This window comes from Knufia obscura (assembly GCF_036327395.1).
Source record: "Knufia obscura strain CCFEE 5817 isolate CBS 148926 chromosome Unknown scaffold_9, whole genome shotgun sequence".
Taxonomy (NCBI): domain Eukaryota; kingdom Fungi; phylum Ascomycota; class Eurotiomycetes; order Chaetothyriales; family Trichomeriaceae; genus Knufia; species Knufia obscura.
The window spans coordinates 527,888-549,555 of NW_027042695.1; the positions used below are offsets into that span (position 1 = coordinate 527,888).

General features: G+C 50.4%; 4 protein-coding genes across 4 annotated transcripts; 3 read left to right on the top strand and 1 right to left on the bottom strand.

Moving 5' to 3' along the window:
• Positions 1-161: 161 nt before the first annotated feature.
• Positions 162-1,874, top strand: PMZ80_007533 (uncharacterized protein; the record flags this gene model as incomplete). The annotated part of the gene is made up of 1 exon (XM_064875941.1): positions 162-1,874. The coding sequence occupies one exon, from the start codon at positions 162-164 to the stop codon at positions 1,872-1,874; it is 1,713 nt and encodes a 570-aa protein (XP_064728205.1).
• A 1,341-nt stretch (positions 1,875-3,215) lies between these two features.
• On the top strand, positions 3,216-3,923 carry PMZ80_007534 (uncharacterized protein; the record flags this gene model as incomplete). The annotated part of the gene is made up of 1 exon (XM_064875942.1): positions 3,216-3,923. The coding sequence occupies one exon, from the start codon at positions 3,216-3,218 to the stop codon at positions 3,921-3,923; it is 708 nt and encodes a 235-aa protein (XP_064728206.1).
• A 706-nt stretch (positions 3,924-4,629) lies between these two features.
• On the top strand, positions 4,630-9,954 carry SNQ2_1 (ATP-binding cassette transporter snq2; the record flags this gene model as incomplete). Its single annotated transcript, XM_064875943.1, has 5 exons — positions 4,630-5,961; positions 6,132-6,989; positions 7,050-7,368; positions 7,422-8,731; positions 8,785-9,954. The coding sequence occupies 5 exons, from the start codon at positions 4,630-4,632 to the stop codon at positions 9,952-9,954; spliced, it is 4,989 nt and encodes a 1,662-aa protein (XP_064728207.1).
• A 5,521-nt stretch (positions 9,955-15,475) lies between these two features.
• On the bottom strand, positions 15,476-16,750 carry sge1 (Global transcription regulator sge1; the record flags this gene model as incomplete). The annotated part of the gene is made up of 1 exon (XM_064875944.1): positions 15,476-16,750. One exon carries the CDS (start codon positions 16,748-16,750, stop codon positions 15,476-15,478), a length of 1,275 nt encoding a protein of 424 aa, XP_064728208.1.
• Between the last annotated feature and the right edge of the window lie 4,918 nt (positions 16,751-21,668).

The window sequence follows — 21,668 nt, forward strand, 5'->3', positions numbered from 1 at the left end:
GGCGCAGCGTCACTCGAGCCCGCAACACACGCGACCCGGTCAACCACTGGTCAAGTTCAGCAACTGCGCTTCCGCACACAGCGCAAGTTGCTACCTCAAGCATGGAACATTTCAAGCAAAAGATTGATGCGAAATACAAGACATAGCATATACATCCTGCTATGGCGCTGTACTCATTACGGCCGCGGCTGGCCACCGCTCCGCCCGCACTACAAACGAGACTCGACATGAACCCGACACTGGTAGTCAGCTGGTTCTGTACGATTTTCTCGCTCGTCGTCATCCTCATTAGAGTCATAGGGAGGTTCGTGCGCATAGAAAGACTGTTCAGGGAAGACAAAATCATGCTATGGAGTATCGTACCTCTCATGGTTCGAATGGCATTCGCGCACGTCGTCTTGATATACGGAACCAACAACACCGAGATCTTTGCTTTGTCTGAGCAAGATGTCAGCAATAGATCCATCGGCAGCCGCCTTGTCCTTGCAAGTCGAATCTTCTATGCGATTTACATTTGGGTCGCAAAAGTGACAGTGCTGGAATTCGTCCAAAAAATTATCGGTCAAACTTGGACGAAGTTCTACCAAACGAGTGCAAGAGCCATAAAGGCTTTTTTGGCACTCACACTGATAGCTGTCATTGTTGCGACCCTCGCCGAGTGCCGGCCAATCAGCCATTACTGGCAAGTAGTGCCGGATCCTGGCCCAAAGTGCCGGACAGGCAAGGCTCAGCTCATCACCATGGGCACCTGCGATATCATCACCGATGTGGTTCTCATGGTCTTTCCGATCCCTCTGGTCATTATGTCGAAGATGCCTCTCACGAAAAGGGTATCTCTCGTCCTCTTGTTCCTCTTGTCCTTGATCCTGATCGCCATCACCGCTTATCGTATACCGAGTACGATGAAACGGGAGTATTCTCAACAGTTCAGATCTCTGCTCGCCTCTATCGAGATCCTTGCTGCAACCTGCGTTGCGAACGTGATAGTGATTGGGAGCTTTCTAAGAGACAAAGGTGTGAAAAAGGTCAAGTACAGAGCAGATTCGCCCGGTATGGAGGATGACGGAGAAGGTAGTGTCTTGAGTCGACCTGCAACAAGGACCACGAAACCTTCGATAGCACGCAGGCACTGGGGCAGCGACGAAGATTTGGTGCGGGACTTGGGGCTTACCATTTCGCATGATCTGAGGCACGAAACGTCAGCGGGTCCACCAGCACGACTAGCGCCTGTCGCTGAACCAGCGCAGACACTATATCATGATATGCCGTCCCCAGAGCCTACCATTACTCCCCAGGGTCGAGGCCTGCTTGATCCAGCATGGACGTTTCGCAAAAGCTCAAAGATGATGAGTCGGAAGCGCAGAGAATCGGACGCTTCTACCGACAGCAGTTCTTCGACAGACTTCAAGCTGCGCAACCTAGACCCTTACACGGACGAGCCGGACGGTCCGGATGCGCCACCAGAAACCCCATACAAGAAAATGAGCTTCTTCGATGTTGGTGGTTTAGTCGATGTGGCCCCGTCCGAGCACTCATCCATTGAGCCTTCGACAAGACGATATTCCAACACCAGGACTCCGGCGAACGTGTCTCGGTCAGGCCAGAATTTTATCGCTGACGTTGGAGGTCTCCTTCGCACGAATCGAAACGGAGACGAGATAACTCCTCTGTCATCGAATAATTCTGCATGGAAGACGTCACTTCTCTCACCTGGACAAACGATCAGAGAACGGTCCAGGTCGCCATTCCACCGCACTACAGCTGTGAATACTCAGCAAGAGCAACGGCATCGAGCTTCTGCGGAACCAATACCACGGGATGTGGCTGGACCTGATTCATTACACATCTCGGATGCTGGAGGATTGTTGAAATGATGATTGAGTTTGTTGTGTATATGAAGCGAAGCATTTAGCGATGGCGTTGCTGGCGTTGATTGAGCTATGTACTTGTGTGCAGTCCAAAGGAACTTTGGGGACAACCTGCTTGTGTTACAATAATAAGCATTTCCGTTCGTGGTGTTTCACAGCTAGAAAGAAGGTGCCGTTGGTCGAGACGTATGCGTGCAGCTTCGCAGCATACACAGTGCTAGCCGTTAACCATGGTCTTGCTTCAGTTTCCACCCTCTGCAATCCTGTATACGAATCATTGCAACGTCTCCTGACTACTCTGATACATCCGCGCGCGCACATGCTGCATCAGCCGACATGTCGTTGGACGATGTATGCGTGTACAAGCCAGGTTGGTTGACAAGTGATAATCTCTGTCGCACAAGCAAGCAAGCCCGCTCCGGTTGTAGTGGGCCAAGCCGCTGACGTCTCCCGCAAGCCAGCCTAGCGAAGCTAGTTTAGCAGATCTCACACCAATTTCGATCCTGTTCCTGAAGATCTCTTCTCTTGAACTTTCCTTATGCACGACATTCCAAGGTCTCATCCTTCTTACGCCTCGAGATATTCGAACCAGACACTCATTACACCTTCTGATGGTTCAAATTTCAGATGATAGCAAGCTGAGCACTCGGTGAACTGCCGCATGCCGTGGTTTCATCAGTTTGAATCACAATGACAGCGTTAATGAGCTCGAACGGTACGTCATTTGATTGCGATCAGCAGATCTACAGGTCAAGTGTTCAATAGCGTTGCCCTACTGTTTGAGCAGCGTTGATTTTGCCGAAAGAGGGTCTTAACATGTTCCTGTTGTCCCCTGGCGACCTCGAGTTGCCCGTTTCTACGGGTTGGCGGGCGAGCCGCCGCGGTCGACAGCCTCAGACACTTCCAGGATCTTGTGTTAGCAAAGGAGTTTGATCGACTCAGATCCTCGAGATTTGATCTCGAAGTTGGGGACATCATACTTGTGGCTCTCTTTGGCAGATGTCGCTCGAGCAGTGAATGTTATATGCCATTTCCCAGCATGCATATAGCACTTTCTCTTACATTCAGGATACCCTCGTCTTGACTTTGAGGACGGTGCTTGATGTCTGCGATCGCACTCGTTACACTCCACGTTCATTGCTTCTAAATTCTTCGACGCGCTCTCTCGAATATCTTACCATGTTGTTCCTGCACCTGCAACTGGTTTGCAGCGTACTTGCCTTGTCGCTCTTTCGTTCGATCCAGGCCCAGGCTACAGCCACCGCCACCGAAAATGGCATCGTGTCAGCTGCTGGCGGGCCTGCAGCCACTCAATCAGTCTCTTATTCAATCATTGGTGGAGGTAACATGGTCGCATCCACGGAATCTGCGACACCCACAGCATCTGCAACACCTAGCTCAACCGACACATCTATAATAAGCGGCACAGACACAAAATTGTCCGACAGCAACGACCACGGCCTATCGATTCCAGCTATCCTTGGCATCACAGTGGCAGTGGTATTGGCCGTAGTTGGCATAATCATTGTTGCGATTTTCATGCATAAGAAAAGGAGACAAGCTGTCGGACAAGCAAGAAGGCGCACGATCATGGATGCCGAATTTGCTGCATCCATGTCGAATATACAGCATGTTACTACCGAGAAATCGGATAACATTGGCTACTTCGACATTGCCAAACCCCTGCCGGCCGTCACCGAGAAGGAGGTGCCAGCGCGGCCAGAGCGGCCTGTCGAAGAAGACCGCCTATCTCGGTCAAGTACCATCATTGCAACCGACGCAGCAGAAATTGCCCAGATCAACCGCAAAGCATCCATACATCAGGCTCGTCACAAGAAGTCCAGGGAACAGACGCGAGAGCGTAACCATGCTTTACAGATCTTGATCACAAATGCGGATAATCGCACGAGTGTGCTACAACACTCTCCTTACTCGCCTCATTCTCCTTTGGCGTCGAATCCGACCACACCGGTCGATGCTGAGCCAGTATCACCGTGGAGAGAATGCTCTGATGGCAATGGCGACGCATTTGCGACGCGGCCGTCGAGAATATAATGCAGTGACGACAAGGACAGCTCCTTGTTCGGAACCACTTCTTGTATCAATAGCATGATCATCAATTAATGAGGATTAATGACCATCACTATATCGTTGCTCACCGCAACAGCTACCACTTATGGTATCTTATTTTTGCTCGTAAGCGTTAGTATCTGCCTCCGGCACTCATGGGGTATTATGGCATCTTTGCCCGCGCTGTTTCACATCGTACAACTCGGCTTGAATTTCAGATGGAAAAGATATGCGAGCCTTGGCGTATTCCCTTAGGCCTGACTCGCGAATGCGACCGGACTCGGCACCAAAGACAACCGAGTGGACCGAAGAAAGCTTCCGTCACCCTTGGCTTGAGGTCATGACTTCACTTTCATCGCCCGGATCGTACCTTTGCGTATCAAATCCATCGCAGATTCGTGGAATGCCACGTTTCCGCTGCCATTTTGGTGGGTCAACGTAGAAGAAACCGGGGCTTCGCGGCATCCTTCGCATGCTCATCTCTCGACTGACGATGTTGGAGGTCTATTGTTGACTCGTGGCTTGCCTTGCACCGACGTGATATGCCCGTGGTCCGCTGTCTGCTTTTGTGTTATCCGGCAGAAGCTCATACTATTGAGCATTGACTCTTTCTATCATGGCAACTTGAAGATCGTCCTACATTATTGCTACCGTCGCAAGCGAAGACTGTCTGATTTGAAGCGCTGTCACCATGGCGGAAGACCGCCCTCAGCCAACGCCGATGAGCTTTGGTGTGACGGCGAGCTTTCGCACTGCTCCATCAGAGCTGTCCCTTGACGAACGAACACCTACAGAGGGACATGCGGATCAACTTCCTAATCCTCCACTGTTTGAGAACGCGACTTATTACGATCATGCTACTGGACTGATCAATGATGCTAACCACGTGCATCCAACCTATAGAGTATTGCAGGATGACACCGCCGGGAATGCACCAGTCACGGACGGTCACCAGACAAGCGATGGGGACGGTCCCAGAATGAGTGCCTACGATGAGTCGAGGCCAACCACTGCGGTACCCACGTCTGCCGCGGCTGGGGCACTGGCAGGTGGTACTGCTGCAGCTGTCGACCGGAATCATACCTCGAAACCCGTCATAACCGGTCGATCCTCCTCAGATACGCTGACCTCGTCTCCTCCCAACGAAAAATCAAAACGCGATACTGTTCTTGCAGACCCTGTAGCAGTCCCCGGTACTGCCCACCGCAAGCATAGTGATGCGTCCTCCATTTCCACAGCCTCATCTGATGAAGAGCCGCGCGAAGCTGAGGCGGGCGCTTTCGAACCCATCAAAACCGCACCCACGACGAACGACCCTCAGAGGCCAGGCATGACCAAGAGGAAGTCAATCGTCACAGAGGAGGACCTGTTCAAGGCGCTATCACGGAGAAGAACTGCTGCATCTGACATAGATCCAGAGGAAGAGCGCAACGAGATCGAGCAGCTCATGTCACGGATGTTCGGCAAGGATAGACAAAAGAATAGCGAAGAAGAGAAGACGAGACATAGCGGTGTTGTCTGGAGGGATCTTACGGTGAAAGGCGAAGGACTCGGCGCCAGTCTTCAGCCGACCGTTGGTGATATTTTCATGGGTCTTCCTAGGTTCCTCAAGAACTTGGTATCGAAAGGACCCAAGGCAGCTGCAGGAAAGCCTCCTACTCGAGACCTTCTGAGCAGCTTTGATGGTTGCGTAAGGCCGGGTGAGATCCTTCTTGTTTTGGGACGTCCCGGCAGCGGCTGTTCGACTTTCTTGAAGGCCTTTGCAAATCAGCGTGCGGGATACAAGGAGGTTTTGGGGGATGTCACGTACGGCGGCACTGATGCGAAACGGATGTCGAAGGACTTTCGTGGCGAGATCATCTACACGCCTGAGTCGGATTTGCACTATGCTACTCTGTCGGTCAAAAGAACATTGACATTCGCGCTCAAGACTCGAACACCGGGTAAAGAGTCTCGTCTGGAAGGAGAGAGTCGATCGGATTATTTGCAGGAATTTCTGCGTGTAGCGACCAAGCTACTATGGGTAAGTTCCCCTAAATAAACCGTAACGGTTCTACCAGCAACAAGCCTCCCCTAACGCTTTAATATCCGAGACATATGCACAGTGTGTTTCGGCCCCAACATACAAGCGCTATTCCTCCGGCTCCCTTCCATCACAGGTTTAGCCGTTACAGATTTACTAACGTCTGGCAGATTGAGCACACCCTCGGCACCAAGGTCGGCAACGAACACGTCCGTGGTGTGAGTGGCGGTGAAAGAAAACGAGTATCGATCGCAGAAGCTATGGTGACGCGTGCATCGGTGCAAGCATGGGATAACAGCTCGACTGGCTTGGATGCTTCCACTGCTGTAGAATATGTTCAGTCGCTGCGCACACTTACGAACATGGCACAGGTGTCCACCGCAGTATCTCTGTACCAAGCAGGAGAATCTCTCTACAACCTGGTCGACAAGGTTCTACTCATTCACGAAGGACAGTGCTTGTACTTCGGCTCGGCTGATCATGCCAAGCAGTATTTCCTGGACCTGGGATTTGATTGTCCAGACAGAGCGACGACAGCAGATTTCTTGACAGGAGTCACAGATGAGCACGAACGAACAATACGTCAGGGATGGGAAGACCGAATTCCACGATCCGCGGCTGATTTTGGCCGTGCCTACCGAAAGAGCGACGCTTACCAGAAAAATCTTGCTGACATAAAAGAGTACGAATCTCATCTTGAAGCGCAACGCAGAGAACGACTGGAAAACAGGTCCAAGAAGAACGCGAAGAAGAACTACACCATTTCCTTCCCTGCACAAGTCATGGCTTGCACGAAACGGCAATTCCTGGTCATGATCGGCGACCGTGCCTCGCTTGTTGGAAAATGGGGAGGTATCGTCTTTCAAGGTCTGATCGTTGGCAGCTTGTTCTTCCAGCTGCCTAACAACACTAACGGGGCATTCACACGAGGTGGTGTCCTCTTTTTCATCTTGCTGTTCAACGCTCTTCTGGCTCTTGCTGAGCAGACGGCTGCTTTCGAATCAAAGCCTATTCTCCTAAAGCATAAAGTAAGTCAATGGCTTCTGTAAAGTGTGTTGCTGTTAAACCATGCTGACCAATGCTCCCAGAACTTCAGCATGTATCGACCTGCAGCATACGCGATAGCTCAGACAGTTGTTGATATACCTCTCGTTCTCATCCAAGTCCTGCTATTCGACATAATCATTTATTGGATGGCAGGACTCGCACCAACGGCTTCCCAGTTCTTCATCTCGGTTCTGACCTTATGGCTCGTTACAATGGTTACATACGCATTTTTTAGGGCCATATCTGCGGTTATGAAGACGCTTGACGACGCCACAAAAGTTACTGGTGTGGCTATACAGATCCTGGTTGTGTACACTGGCTATCTAATTCCACCAGCACAGATGAGACCATGGTTTGGATGTAAGTGAAACGACGTCCTATATTTGCACAATGACTAACCGGGCATTCTCTAGGGTTGAGATGGATCAATTGGATTCAATACGGCTTCGAGATGCTAATGTCAAACGAATTTGCGAACCTTGAGATGGAGTGTGTACCGCCATACCTTGTACCAGCGACCGGACCGGGTGCAGCGCCCCAATATCAGTCATGCGCGCTTGCTGGATCAGAGCCTGGCTCTACCACTGTGAATGGTGCTCAGTATATCTTCGCTGCGTTCACTTACAGACGAAGTCACCTCTGGCGGAACTTCGGTTTTCTCTGGTGCTTTTTCTTTTTCTTCCTCGCCATTACTTGCCTCGGCATGGAGATGATGAAACCAAATGCTGGAGGTGGCGCCATCACGATGTACAAGCGTGGCCAAGTGCCAAAGAAGGTCGAGGAATCCATCGAAACCGGTGGTCGCAAAGGAGGTGACGACGAAGAGAAGCTCAATGAGAAAGAGGCCGCTAACCAAAAGCCAATCACTTCGTCAGATACCGACAGCGGAAGCAAAGAAAAGAACGATGATGAAGCCATGCAGAAGATTGCCAAGAACGAGACTATCTTTACTTTCCAGGATGTCAATTACACCATCCCTTACGATGGTGGTGAGCGGAAATTGTTGCAGCAAGTGCAAGGTGTTGTGAAACCCGGCAAGCTTACAGCGCTGATGGGAGCCAGTGGAGCTGGAAAGACGACCCTACTCAATACTCTGGCGCAGAGGATCAATTTTGGCAAGGTAGAAGGCTCGTTCCTTGTGGACGGTAGGCCACTACCAAAATCGTTCCAACGCGCAACTGGTTTCGCCGAGCAGATGGACGTTCACGAACCCACTGCCACCGTTAGGGAAGCCTTGCGATTCTCAGCCCTGCTTCGGCAACCACGCGAGGTCTCCACGGAGGAAAAGTACGATTACTGTGAAACTGTGATTGATCTGCTGGAAATGAGAGATATTGCTGGCGCCACGATCGGAGCAATTGGAGAAGGCCTCAACCAGGAGCAGAGGAAGAGACTCACCATCGGCGTAGAACTTGCCTCTAAGCCAGAGTTGTTGCTTTTCTTAGACGAGCCTACTTCTGGTCTCGATTCTGGTGCCGCTTTCAACATTGTTCGATTTCTCCGCAAGCTGGCAGACGCGGGTCAAGCTGTGCTATGCACTATTCATCAGCCCTCGGCTATCTTGTTTGAGCACTTTGACGACCTCGTGCTCCTCAAATCTGGTGGAAGGGTGGTCTATGCTGGAGAACTTGGTAAGGACAGCAAGACTATGCGACAATACTTCGAAGAAAATGGTGGCTCGAAGTGCCCTCCTGATGCCAATCCTGCTGAATGGATGCTAGAGGTACGATTTCTAACACAAAGTGCAACCAGAACGTTTACTAACTGTACTTCTAGGTCATTGGAGCCGGCGATCCGTCATACGAAGGCCCTGACTACGGCGACACCTGGTTAAACTCCGACCGATACAAGCAACAAACCAAAGAAATCGAAGAAGCAATCTCAACCCGCCAGAACGTAGAACACAGCAAAAACGTCCAAGACGACCGCGAATACGCCATGCCCCTAGGCACCCAAACCATGGCCGTCGTCAAGCGCTCTTTCATCGCCTACTGGCGAACACCAAACTACGCAATGGGCATCTTCTTCCTCCACATCCTAACCGGCCTCTTCAACTGCTTCACCTTCTACCACGTCGGTTTCGCCAGCATCGACTTCCAATCCCGCCTCTTCTCCATCTTCATGACCCTCACCATCTCCCCACCCCTCATCCAACAACTCCAACCCGTCTTCCTAAACAGCCGTAACATCTTCCAATCCCGCGAGAACAACGCCAAGATCTACTCCTGGTTCGCCTGGACCACCGCCGCCGTCATCGTCGAAGTCCCATACCGCGTCCTCGCAGGCAGCATCTACTTCTGCTGCTGGTGGTGGGGCATAATGGGCTACCGCATCTCCGGATTCGCAAGCGGCTTCACCTACCTCCTCGTCATCCTCTTCGAGCTCTACTACACGGGCTTCGGCCAAGCCATCGCCGCCTTCTCACCAAACGAACTCCTCGCCTCGCTTCTTGTCCCACTCTTCTTCCTCTTCGTCGTCTCCTTCTGCGGCGTCGTCGTCCCACCCGCCAACCTCCCCTACTTCTGGCGCAGCTGGATGTACTGGACCACCCCCTTCCACTACCTCCTCGAGGCCTTCCTCGGCGTCGCAATCCACAACCAACCCGTCTCATGCGCCACCAACGAGTTCGCGCGGTTCCCTGCTCCGCCCGGGCAGACATGTCAGAGCTACACTGAGTCCTTCATCGCGCAAGCGGGTGGGTATGTACAGGTTGGCGCTGATGGGATCTGCGAGTTTTGTCAGTATGCGACGGGTGATGAGTTTGGGGCGGGCTTCAGCGTGTACTACAGTAACCGGTGGAGGGACTTGGGGATATTCTGTGCGTTTATCGGGTTTAATTATGCGGTTGTGTATTTTGCGACGTATTTGAGGTTTAGAGGGAAGAATCCGTTTAAGGGCGTGGTTGGGAAGGTTATGGAGAAGAGGAAGGGGAAGGGGAAGAAGTGAAGTAGAGAAAGTGCTAGTGGATGTGTGGTGAACAAGATACAATGAACAGTGTCCCAAATTTTCTCAAGTCAAAAGAGTATAGTAGAGCCTACTCTGTATTTTAGTTCGATGGATGCTAAATAACTATTAAGGTATTTAGTATCTTAGAGTCTTTATTGCGCTTGTCCTTAATTTAGCTAAACGTAGTATCGATCTATCTCGTAAGCTCGATATAATTATCGAAAGCATTAACGATATTTACCTCGTACTTGTTTAGTTCGGTAATAGGCTTAGAAAAAGTAGTAACGATCTCGTCCTGGTCTATGATATCTACCTATTTTCTTTGTCGTAGCTTAGCTCGGCTCTCAACGTATGTCCTCTACTGAACCTTACATAGAGGGCCGCCGTGGCGAACGATGAAGATTTCGTTTATATATGTAGTTGATCCACCATAAGCAGTGTGGTTATCGATCTTTCGAAGCTTACGCCTGATTTCCGTGCAAGCATAACCGAGAAGGTCGCACTTTTGGCAGTGGGAAAGGTTTCCCTTAGTTATGATAAGAGAGTTTTTAGGAGCTATTATAGCGATACTATGAGCACATTGCGAACGAAATCCCTGTTCGTTAACATATCCTGGGTAGGGCTTTTTCGGTATTTTGCCGCCGCCATCCTGTTTATACCCCGTTGTTTTGACTTTGCGATTCTTATTGAATATGCTGATCCGTTGAGTCTCCCTGTCTGTGTATGGCCTGTAGAGACCTCGTAGGGCCAACGCTGTCTTTGCAGCTGTGACGAAGTCGGCTTCTGTATTGTAGTCGTTGATGTGGCTAATCGCTAAAGAAACAAATCCCTCTGAAGGCTCAATTTCTGTCATCTGTTCTTTAGACACGACAAGCTTAATCTCCGCAGGCACTGCTTGTATCAGATGACTGAGTTGATCAATATCAAATGTTTCCCAAGGCTCTTGCGGAAATTCCAGATCCAGCGCTGGTGACTTGCTGGCAATACTGAACATTGCCTTCGCCATTGAAGTGAACATTTCGGTGCTATTATTTCTTAGCTCAGCTCTTAAGGCGTGTCTTTCAATGCTCCTTATATCACATAAAGGGCCACCGTTGCGTGAGATGGAGACTTCGTTAACAAAAAGTGGAGCCACCACAGGCAGTGTAGTTATCGGCCTTGCGAGGTTTGCATCTGGTTCTAGTGCAGGAATAGGAAAAGATCGCACTTCTAGCAATGAGAGATGTTACTCTAATCCTGATCAGAGAGTTTTTCTTTGTCATCACAGAGATGTTATCCCATGTACTCCTGAAAGGCCTTTCTGCTACATTCCTCTTTCGGTAAGCGCATGTATCTGTTTTGCGGGCAAAGCTTGCGCGCCCGCCACGCAACAACGCGATAGGATAATCGTTTCGCTCAACCTCTGCAAATACTCAGTTTGATGCGACGATTCCAGAGATGTAATCGCCTTCTCTATCTGACGATTCGTTATGCATTGGCGGAGGGTCGAAGTTGCGACATGTCAACATCGATGTGGTAGGCCGTAAGGCCGCGATGTCTACGGCCAATGGCGCTCCGCCCGCGCTAACCTAAATTTAATGCTACATATCAGTAGTACATGGGATAAGGACATGATTGCTACAAGCTATCGACATCGCCTAAAAGGTGTTTTAAGATGTTTCCCGCCATTCTGCTTGTTCCCTGATGTCTTGACCTTTCGAGATTGAATATAAAAACTGATCCGCGTGTGTTCCCTGTCTGCGTATGGTGCAAAGAGTCCTCGTTTAGCCATTGCTGTTCACGAAATCCTGCGTATCATAATCGCTGATGTGACCGATCGCTAGAGGACCCCATTCGTCTCAAGGCTCAATTTCTGTAATATGTTCTGCACGAGTGGTAAACATAATGTCTTCAAGCAGTGCTGCTTCTATTATGGTGCTGTGTTGGTCAACATCAAACGACAGTTTATCAATGCAGTTGGGGAAATTCTACATCTACGACGAATGTACGATCTTCTGTTCAGCACATAGCTCTGCAGCCGTTGCTAGCGCACAGCGTTCGGCTCAGTTACCTTCGTGTTCCCATCATGAGTGATTGTAGGGGGTGTTTATCGCCACCTACCTATCTTCTCAGCAACACACCGACGTGGCCGGAAGTACGCATGTCGAGAGATGAAGTACACCAGGCAACTGGAATTGGAATGTACCGTACGTGATTCTGATTGCTGAAGTCGAGCTTGTTCAGGGTGCCCTACTCGTCACCGTGGCTGCATATCTCGAGATACTAGGATGATCCTAAAAAGTAGGAAGCGCTATGCTGGTATTCCATCTGGGGCATTCTCGTTTTCTTCTTCACGTTTTGTCTTGTCGTGCCCATCACGGCTGAAGCCGTATCTGGATCGTGCGATTCGTGCACCATGTGTTTGTGAGCGGCAAGAAAGACAGGGACAACTAGGATGGAGGAGTCCTGGGTGGTTTCCTCAGACGACGTTGAGATCGGCTTGCGTATGGCTTGCCTTCGAGCATTTCGTGGTGATGCGACAAACGTATGGACAGTGTCGATCTACTTCTCACGCTTGACTGAAGAAAAGGCCTGCGATTTTGGGTGAGTGCAGGTGGGCTGCAAGAGACATGTCATGTCATTTTCGTTTCCAGTCGTCGTGGTCTTGTCGGGACGCAGCTGAGAAGTGAAGTAGGAGCCTAACTGCATGGTTCGCAGTCAGTGAGTTCGCATAGGAAACATATCGGTGAAGGCCCTACGGATTCTATTGTACCGAGCTTGCTCAGCTCCAGATGCAACAGCATTTCTGATTGGCCGGCCTCCCTCTCCGTGATCTCCTATACTTTTGTCCAAATCGAGAATTCGTTCTGCGCCTCGGAACACAATATTCCTTTCCGCCCGTCGCGCGACTTCTTCGCAAACCCACCGTTGTATATGCGGGCGTCTTCTCGTTGGCTGCGTTCGAGCTCTTCAAACTTGCTTTTGCGGCTTCGATGTTTGAGTAGCGTACCGTGTTCTTGGTAAAGTCAAGTTTGCTCCGCATGCCGATCAGGATTTGGTCTTGCCGGCCACGTGTTCAAGGTCGCTTAGATGCACGATGGGGGAGAACTTTCTTTGTGGCATCATTGCGCTCTCTAATGAAATTGCCCTTGATCTAAGGGCTTCTTAAAAACCTGAATACTGAGGGTTTGCGTATGTGGCTTGGTATGATAATGTTGCATGTGTGTCGCTTCAGTTCGCTGTCTCGGCTACGTCCTCAATCTGCGCTTTCTGCAGTGCTCCTAACCGAGGGTAGCGGATTGTGTTGTTCTGAGATCTGGCTATCGGGCCTTTCGGCCATCATGTTCCCGCGAGTGGCAAAACACTTCGTGCTAGGTCCCGTCCCAAAGGTGTGGTAAGTTTCGGCACATGCGCCCTGCACGCAATCGCGGTTCCCACTGTGACTCTGCGATCGTGCATGACATCTGCGCTCAAGGGAGCTGAAGGTTCTGACTGTTCATCGGCTCATGCGGGATTCGACGCTATCGCTGACCCTTGCCGTGAGTCCCGGCGGTGTCCAGCCTTGCCGTTAAGCGAGGATGCCAATATCAACCGCCACAAACTATTAGCCTGTTCTTGCTTCGATGGTCTAGACTTCCATAGAACCACATCGCGTTTTCGTAGTGCTGGGACGACTTGCGTAAGTACGTCCCCCAACAGAGCTGAGGGTATCCAGTCGCTTGCGCATCATGCTGCAATGCATCCCTATTTGATGGAGGTGCGCACTGGGTGCGTCCGTAGCGTACACCTTTCGGGAAAAGTCGCAGCATGTTGTCTGTACATGCGAGCTGAATATTTTGGGACAAGCAAACCAGGTGTGGTGAAGACCATCGTGACGAGGTCAGATGCGGCTTGCATCTAGTGGCTTGTATTTGACGTAGGTGTTTGTGGATGCTTGACTCAACTGCATCTCGGCGGTGGAAACATTGCCTTGAACAGGGTCCCATGTCATGGTGCTCAACTACAATCAACGAAGCTGCGGTGCATGTTTGACGCTGAGGCGTGTATCCCACGGATGCTGCAAGGTGAGTACAGTGAGGTTCGGCCGCCGTGGCGACTTCGCTGTTGCTATACTGACACGATCCATTCGAGGGTGGTATTCCAGTGCGAAAGCTTCAAGGGAGGATCACCATCGCTGGCGTCATCTTCATGAGTAACCGTACAAGCTTTGTATTACAAGGTACTTCGTCGTCTTGTTTGTACAGCCATATCACCGGTCAATGATGGTGAACAAATTGAGCATGATTGCCACAGTTGGGGGTGAAAACATAGCCCAAGTGGGTGGTGGGGAAAGTTCGTGGCTTCATTAATACTTAAGCCGCATAGTCCACCACTGCGTGTTAGTCAGTGGTCGAAGTCAAAATTCATACTCCATCTCAGTACTTTGTCGGACTACTCGTAGTCAACGCGTCGAGCGGGTGACTTGATCACAGTAGCCCGATGAAGCCCCTCTTTCATCGCATGATTTGACAATACATAATGTCAATTCCTGCTCTGATTCGCGACATCGGAAGCCACCAACTTACTGCCCGACTACCTCGACACAAGCAGAATATCTATTTGCAGGCAAAGAACAGGGGTCGGTGTGCATGTTGATGACTATGATGTAAAATATATTGCTAGATCAAGAGTGGTAATGATCAGAAGCATCTGTTTCCCCAAGATGCTTCGCACCTTCCTTTAATAATGAGCTTCATGCAAGGCGAGCATCGGGGATGTATGAAGTAGATGTAGGCCAGCACCCTGTCGGTGAGGCTGTTCACGATATAACCAGATCTCCAAACTCAATCGCTATGAGATTTCCTGTCAGGTTCAAGGCATATCCGAAATCCTTCATTCGAGTTCTTGATGGACAAAGTTAACTCTCACCCCACGATTGATAAATTCTGCTCATGGCGACTTGCCTTAGTGCGTGGGAACGCCAGTAGAAACTCTAACAAGCTTAGGGTGGCTGGCAAACAGAGTTCATCAGTCGGAAAGTCAAAGGGTGAGATGATCGGTGCACTCACCACCAAGAAACCAGCACATGCCTATGCGCGCACAAGTGATGGCATTACAGACTACCCGAACTCTATTCTGGACTCCTCGTACTTATTCGACACTTCAAACTTCATGCGCTTCTGTACCTTGCTTCTTCCGCATTTGTTTCTATACATTCCATTGCTCATCTCTCATTGTTTGTCGCATTAAGTGTTACTGGCTCGCGATGACAAGCATGCTATTGCGGTTCCTGAAACCACCGAGCGGCATCCACCGCACCTCGTACCTTCGCATAATAATGGTCGTCCATAGGATATACTCTGTCATAGCAGCTCATAACCACTGACCTACAAGGACTCGTAAAAGTGCTTGCTCACCGCTCGCTTGTGCACACACGCTTCGTATTCCATGCTTTGAGAAAAGCCAAAGGCGATTCGACCTCGCTGATGATCATACCACGTGACCCTGTTTCCCCTGGTAACAGATGCGCTGGGGCGACATCGCCATGACATTCATTGAACGCTTACTGCTGAGGCGCATTCCAGCCGTTGGCCATTTGAGTCGACCCATAGTATGACTGCCCAGCGCTCGGATAGGGCGGCGTAATCGTCTGTTGATGGTCTCTTCGATCCTCGAATTTCATACCAACTGGCGATGGCTGTGGCTGACGGTGTATATCTGCCGGAGAAGTGATTGATGGGATGTTACCATAATTATGTCTGTAGGCAATAGAATTTCTGGAATCCATGGACACAGGACTGAGTGCCGTGATTGGCCGGCTCATATTCGTTGGTGGATACATCGGCTGCTGGCTGCGATCTGGCAAGGACGTTGCGATCGAGGCGGTAGGTGTAGGCGGCATTGTTCTGCCATAGGCGTTCTGGTCGTAATGCGTGTACTGTGGACGATCCTGCCCTAGCTGACCGCTTTGCAAGTTTGTTTGTAGATAACTTGGCGTCATTGAAGGAATTGAGCCTGGATACTGAGGCATAGGAGGCTGGTTTGACATAGGAGGGTACGGTTGTGATGAGTAGTACATCTGCTGCTGCTTGCCATAGTCGTAGCCACTTGGTCCCATTCTATACCCATAGCCTCCGTGCCCGTTGAGCTCGGTAACATCCTCCGCGTCCTCAATCGGAGATCGGAAGCTTTGTTTCGAAGTCAATTCCAGACGTGGTCTGATATATTGCAAGTTCTCGGTTTGAGAAGGCGTTCGCAAAGTCCCAGCCATAACGTCCTCAACGTTGTAATATGAGACGAGGTGGTGTGTGACACCTTGCACGGTCACACTCATCGTTTTTTTGACCAGTCCATTCACCTTGAAGCCATAACTATCAATGAGACTTCCAATCAGTTGGCGCTCGGCGTCTGTTGGCTGTCGTTCATTGTTGCCGAACGAACTTGTTGGGCTTGAAGAGGCATAGTCAGTAGGTCGCTGACCAGGTGGAGGGTAAGGCTCGCCGGGCCTACTGGGTCGGCGATTAGGCTTCTTCATTGCTCGCTTCTTCTCTCCTGGAGGAAATGGCTTGTCGAGCTCCCGGTAAACCAAGAAGTTGCCAAGTATCCGAGAGGGACTCCAGGTAACTCCATCCGTCCATCTCTTGATTCCAGATGCATTTTCTTCATAGATGAACACAGATCCACTCCTGATCAAAGTGCTCCTCTCTCTGTCGTGAGGTCTCCTTGGAACGTGCGATAGATGTCCCTGTAAACAACCCTCGAAGAGAACGAGAGCATCCTGTGTTGTCGCAACATGACCGCTGAAGGTTGGCTGAAGTGCCGCACCACCTGAGGACATCATGTAAGACCAGTGGTGTTGCTAGTACAACAGAGCCGTATGCGTCTAGGTGTTCGTGAAGACTGGGTATGAAGGTTTGTAATGCAGAAGCTCAAGGTTAAGCGAAAGTCAGAGCTTTAAAGTTGAGAAACGAACCGTAGCGTAGCAAGCATATATTGTGCTTGGATCATGCGACCTCGTCCTTCTCGTGGTGATACTTGACGACGGTCCTCAACAACGACTTCGAAGCGAAGAAGTGGAGTCAAGTATGAATGGTGCGGGTCGTCGAGATTTGAGATGTCCGATCGGCTTCGACCACGTTGACGCGGACCTGCTCAGTAGTGTCTGAAGGCCAAAGACGCAATTGCCCATGGGAAGGCCCTGGAGGGGCTCACAGCGAGCGGATCTATTGGCTGTACGAGCTTGTAGTTGTAAGGCACAGTCCAGAAGATGCTTTGTAGACTGACTGGTGAAACGGAAGCCTCCTCAGAGGACAAAGCAAGCAGTCCTAACTGAGATGCTCTAGCGCACGCAATCTTCCAGAGACACCAGTTCTTAGCTTAGCGGGGAAGCCACACTATATGCACCAAATGCATGCAATTGCAGCGGTGACGCGAGCGAAGGTGGAAGCAAGTGGTCTGGACTCAAGTAGAACCGGCTGTAGAATCGCAACGCGGAGCCAAGGCTGCGGCTTAGGAGGCTGGCTTGAGCAAGGACCTGGTACTCGTCGAACAGTCAGCCTCAGTAATTCTGCTAGCAGGACGCGGAAAACAAAGTGTTGCAGAAACGGAAAGGGTTCGGAATAGAGTTTCACTGAGCAAGTGAGAATGATGGGCACGAGCTGTAGTGAGATAGTCGAAGCTTAAATAACGATCCATGCGTTGAAGCAAGGCGATCTTTATCGGCACCTGATCATGCTCCATGCAGCCGGTCCCGTAATGGAGGCGGATGCCCAGAGCAGCGAGCAGTTAGGCCTGTCGATCTATTTGCTCGTCTGCTCAGGTTGTGGCATGTGGAAAGACAGATGCGGTGACATGGTAGAAAGACTTGTCGGCCAGCATTGCCGGCAACAAAGTAACGACTGTTGATGATGCTGCCAGATGCAATAATAGGGTGTTCACAACTAACGAATGTAGACTCACCTATGGTAGAACTAGTGGAAACGGTCTTGCCGTCTTTGTGCAGTGGAGGCTGAAGCCGCAACTGCTGCTGGACAGAGGCGTGCAATTTGACTTTGCCAATCGAGCAGCTTCGAAGGTTTTCGTAGTATTTGATTCAATACGGAGTGGTTTATTAGGCCAACTTGCGGCGGGGATGGTTCTGTGCCTGGAAGCTTATGCTTGCACCCCTGTCGATGTCGTTATACGCGAGAAGTTTGTCTGAGTGCCAGGCAGGATGTCCAGAAAGCCTGCTTTTTGAAGGACGTCGCAAGAGGCTTTGCTCTTTCTCTCGCGCAACAGGAACCGTTTCGACCAGTGGTAAAAGGACCGAGACTAGTCTACTAGTAGAAGCGTAGCTGAACCGGGCGCGACGGCAATTCTGTGACTGACGAAAAGTGGTGACGTAGAATGGACGACTTCGAGCGCAGCTTGTCGAAAGACTTGTCTGGGAGAGGTATGGCTTTGGTGCGTGTCTGAGGCTGTATTGGAAATCTGCAGCAGCGGTTCTCGAATCTGCATAAACCTGGTAAAAATTGACTTTCCGCTGCGCCTGGGAATATCATATGATCGAATAGAAATGGCTGTCGATATTCCTTGTATCCACGATACGTACTGACGAATTGGTGATGATTTAGCGATGCAACAAGGATAACTCAGGGAAAGGTATCCAAGAAGAATAGTGAAGATGACGATTATGAATTATTATGCATCACTTACGGAAAGAGTGAAACGCCTGCACTTGCCATTTGTTCCTGGAAGGTATTCAATATTGTCACGTTCTTGCTAAAGGTGACAATTGTTTTTACTCATCACGAGCCACTTCGACGTCGGTGGAGAGGCAGTAACACTTCATCTCCGCGCTTGCTCGTATGGACTTGTGGTAGTGTGTACGCGTCCATCGTCCATTTTATGGTTCTATCTTGGCTGCACGCAGGCGTATATGGGACACTGAGCAAATAATGCAAGCAATCATCTCTGTCAGTATCGAGGTTCGCGCTGTTCCGACATGCTTAGTGGCTAAAAACTAGTATAGCTCTACGCATGAAGTTGTGGTGCCCTCCGAGCTCGGCAGTAGCTGTCAAGACGACTGCATAACGGCTTCAATTATTATCTGATTCCTCAATTGGACTTCAGATGTTGGTTGAACTTTTACTGTTGAGCGAGTGACCGGCATCCTCGATCACTCTTTTCCTTCTCCATTGCGCCGTACTTCTAGCCTGCAGTGGCACAAGGGAATCTATGACACCAGGAAGCTTTTCATTGAGAGCTGTACCGCTTACTGCTGGACGAGGTTGCGCTCAGCCAAAGTGTTGGCGGCGCTTGTCCACCTACGTCATGAGTATCATACTAAACATTGGTTCCTTGTTGACAAGCAAGTCTGGTCGAGCGGCATCTGCTCAGCAAGCCTGAACCGCTACTCGTACATTCCTCAGCAAGAATAGCGAAGTTAACAAGAATGACGAGGTTAGAAATGATTGATTATCATGAGCCCCTGATCCGATCTTCGGCGCTCTGGCTGATGAGCGGTCGTTAGCAGCTTCTGGAGCGAGCAGATTTGTTCTCAGGCTATTGTGGCCTGCCTGGGACTGATATGCACAGAAACTCGCTTCTCCAATAAGATTATATTCCCTGACATCGAAGCATGTGCAGAACTACCGAGGACTGTTGTCAGAACATGGAAATCGTGATGCTAGTTCGCAATAATGTTCATGGCTCATGTCCTGGTGGCAGGGCAATAAGTCCGTCTCACAGCGCGTGTCGAGTACAAAGAGCTTGAAGCATAGTACTGTAAAGGCACTGTTGAGATTTGATCGAATCGCTTGATCGATTCACTAAAATGACTTCGTATCGGCGACGAGCGTGCCGTTGTTTCAGGCCGCGGAACGTTCTCCCCATCTGCCAAGCATACTGGGATATGGTACTGAAATCGAGGATCCTGTAGGGAAGATCAGCTTGCCTAGGGTGTTGGAGCTGAGACTACCTCGACAAAGACGCATAGAGTTGTCATTGCCCTCCCATAATTGGTCTGTTGCTTACTCAATCTCAGACGCAACGTCCCCGCAGTAGCTGGGTAGTCTTGGAATTGCGCCTGCAGCTCAGCTATCGCTATTGGCTGTTGCTCTCCGATGTCAGGTACCTACATCTCGGCCTCCACCGTTTGGCTAAGGAAGCGTTGAGGCTGTGAATGGATCTTTTCTGTGTACTGAAGAACTCGTGAATGCTGCGGACTCCTGCCGCAAGGGAACGTAGCCGAGACGAAGCAATAAGCACCGATCACCAGCGATGGATAGTCGAAGTTGTTGGTGTAGCTGCTACGCCTTGGCCAGCAATCACATGCAACCTACTTGTAGACTAATGACTACTGATGGTGTCGTGAATGTAATTCGATGAACAGCGCAGGAAAAGGCACCCGACACTAGCGCGGCCACGGCTAGCTACCGCTCAGCCGGCGTTGCTGCTACCCACAGTAGACCGGATAATGTCCGTATTTCTCCGCACACGATCGCGCCGGCTCAGCAGGTCAGCGATGGGCAGGAAACTCCTTTCACAATGACCACTATCGCTAAATGCCTCATCGCAGATGTGAGACTTGGTGTGTCCGTGGTGCATTCCGGACAATCAGTAGTCTCAATACTTGTACATCCCGAGATGGCCCCCGGGCCAAGCGCACAACTCCCGAGTCGACAATGATGGCAGAGCCGAGGTTCCGCGAGATCTGCATGTTGGGAGAGGCATATGGAGTAAAGGCGTGATGGGCGGTCTTTGGCAACAATCCCTTGTCGATCAAGCAATTTACGTATCGAAATCAAAGCCGTTGGACCATATGCTTGGCTCAAGCCACGGCAAGTGTTCTCGACCAAGTGATCGGCGTTTCCAGGAATAAATTGCAGGCATGCACAGCTGATCTTTCCCTCTGCAAAATAATAACGGCGCCCAGTAATGCGCGGAGCGTCGCAGCTTCCCTGTCGCATTTTCCAGACATACCACATCTAATTGATGCAATTAACGATCACTGACTGATGCAGTTAACGATCGCGAGAAATCCCATGCCATGGTATTGTGACAAATTCCGATACTGTGATTAGCGCAAGCCACAAAAGGTGAGTCTGTGATATTACGTGGGTCTTGGCATTGTTTGTTTACTTAAAGCGGCCTTACATATCTCTTACTTCTAGTTAGTACAATTAATATAATCCTTGCCTGATTTCACAAGTCTGTGCGTGCTCTATCCACCTCACCTGGACTTGGCCAGAACTATTATGCACTTCTCACCACAGTGAAAGCATGGTGTGTTGAGAATATCAGCAGCGTCAAAGTGGTTGCTGCTCAGGCCACATTCTCCGAGGGTCGGACACGTTGCGTGCTCGGCTTATCGTCGCAATCCATCGACCATCTCGATCTGGGCATCCCCTCCGCCTGCGCCGTGGTGCTATAATTCGATGGACGATGATCTCTTCCAACCTCAACAGATCTCATACTCCGGCGTGTGGCCGAACGAGCGCGTTAAGGATTATGGAGAGGCCAAATGTGATCCTCAAACAACCGTCGACGTCTGGCGCAGATGGCAGTTACGCGTTACTGATCTCCTCGCCAGGTTACTGAAAGGTGAGCGTAGACTTCTACGGTAGACAACGTCCCAGCTGCCGGCGCTCTGCCGCCAGCACAGCAGTACGAGCGTCTGGCAGAAGTCGCGACTACAGTTGGCCTCCAGCTTGAGCACTGTTTTCCTCTTCTGTCAGCCCTCCATGCGTGATCAATATATATTCACAACTTTTCAA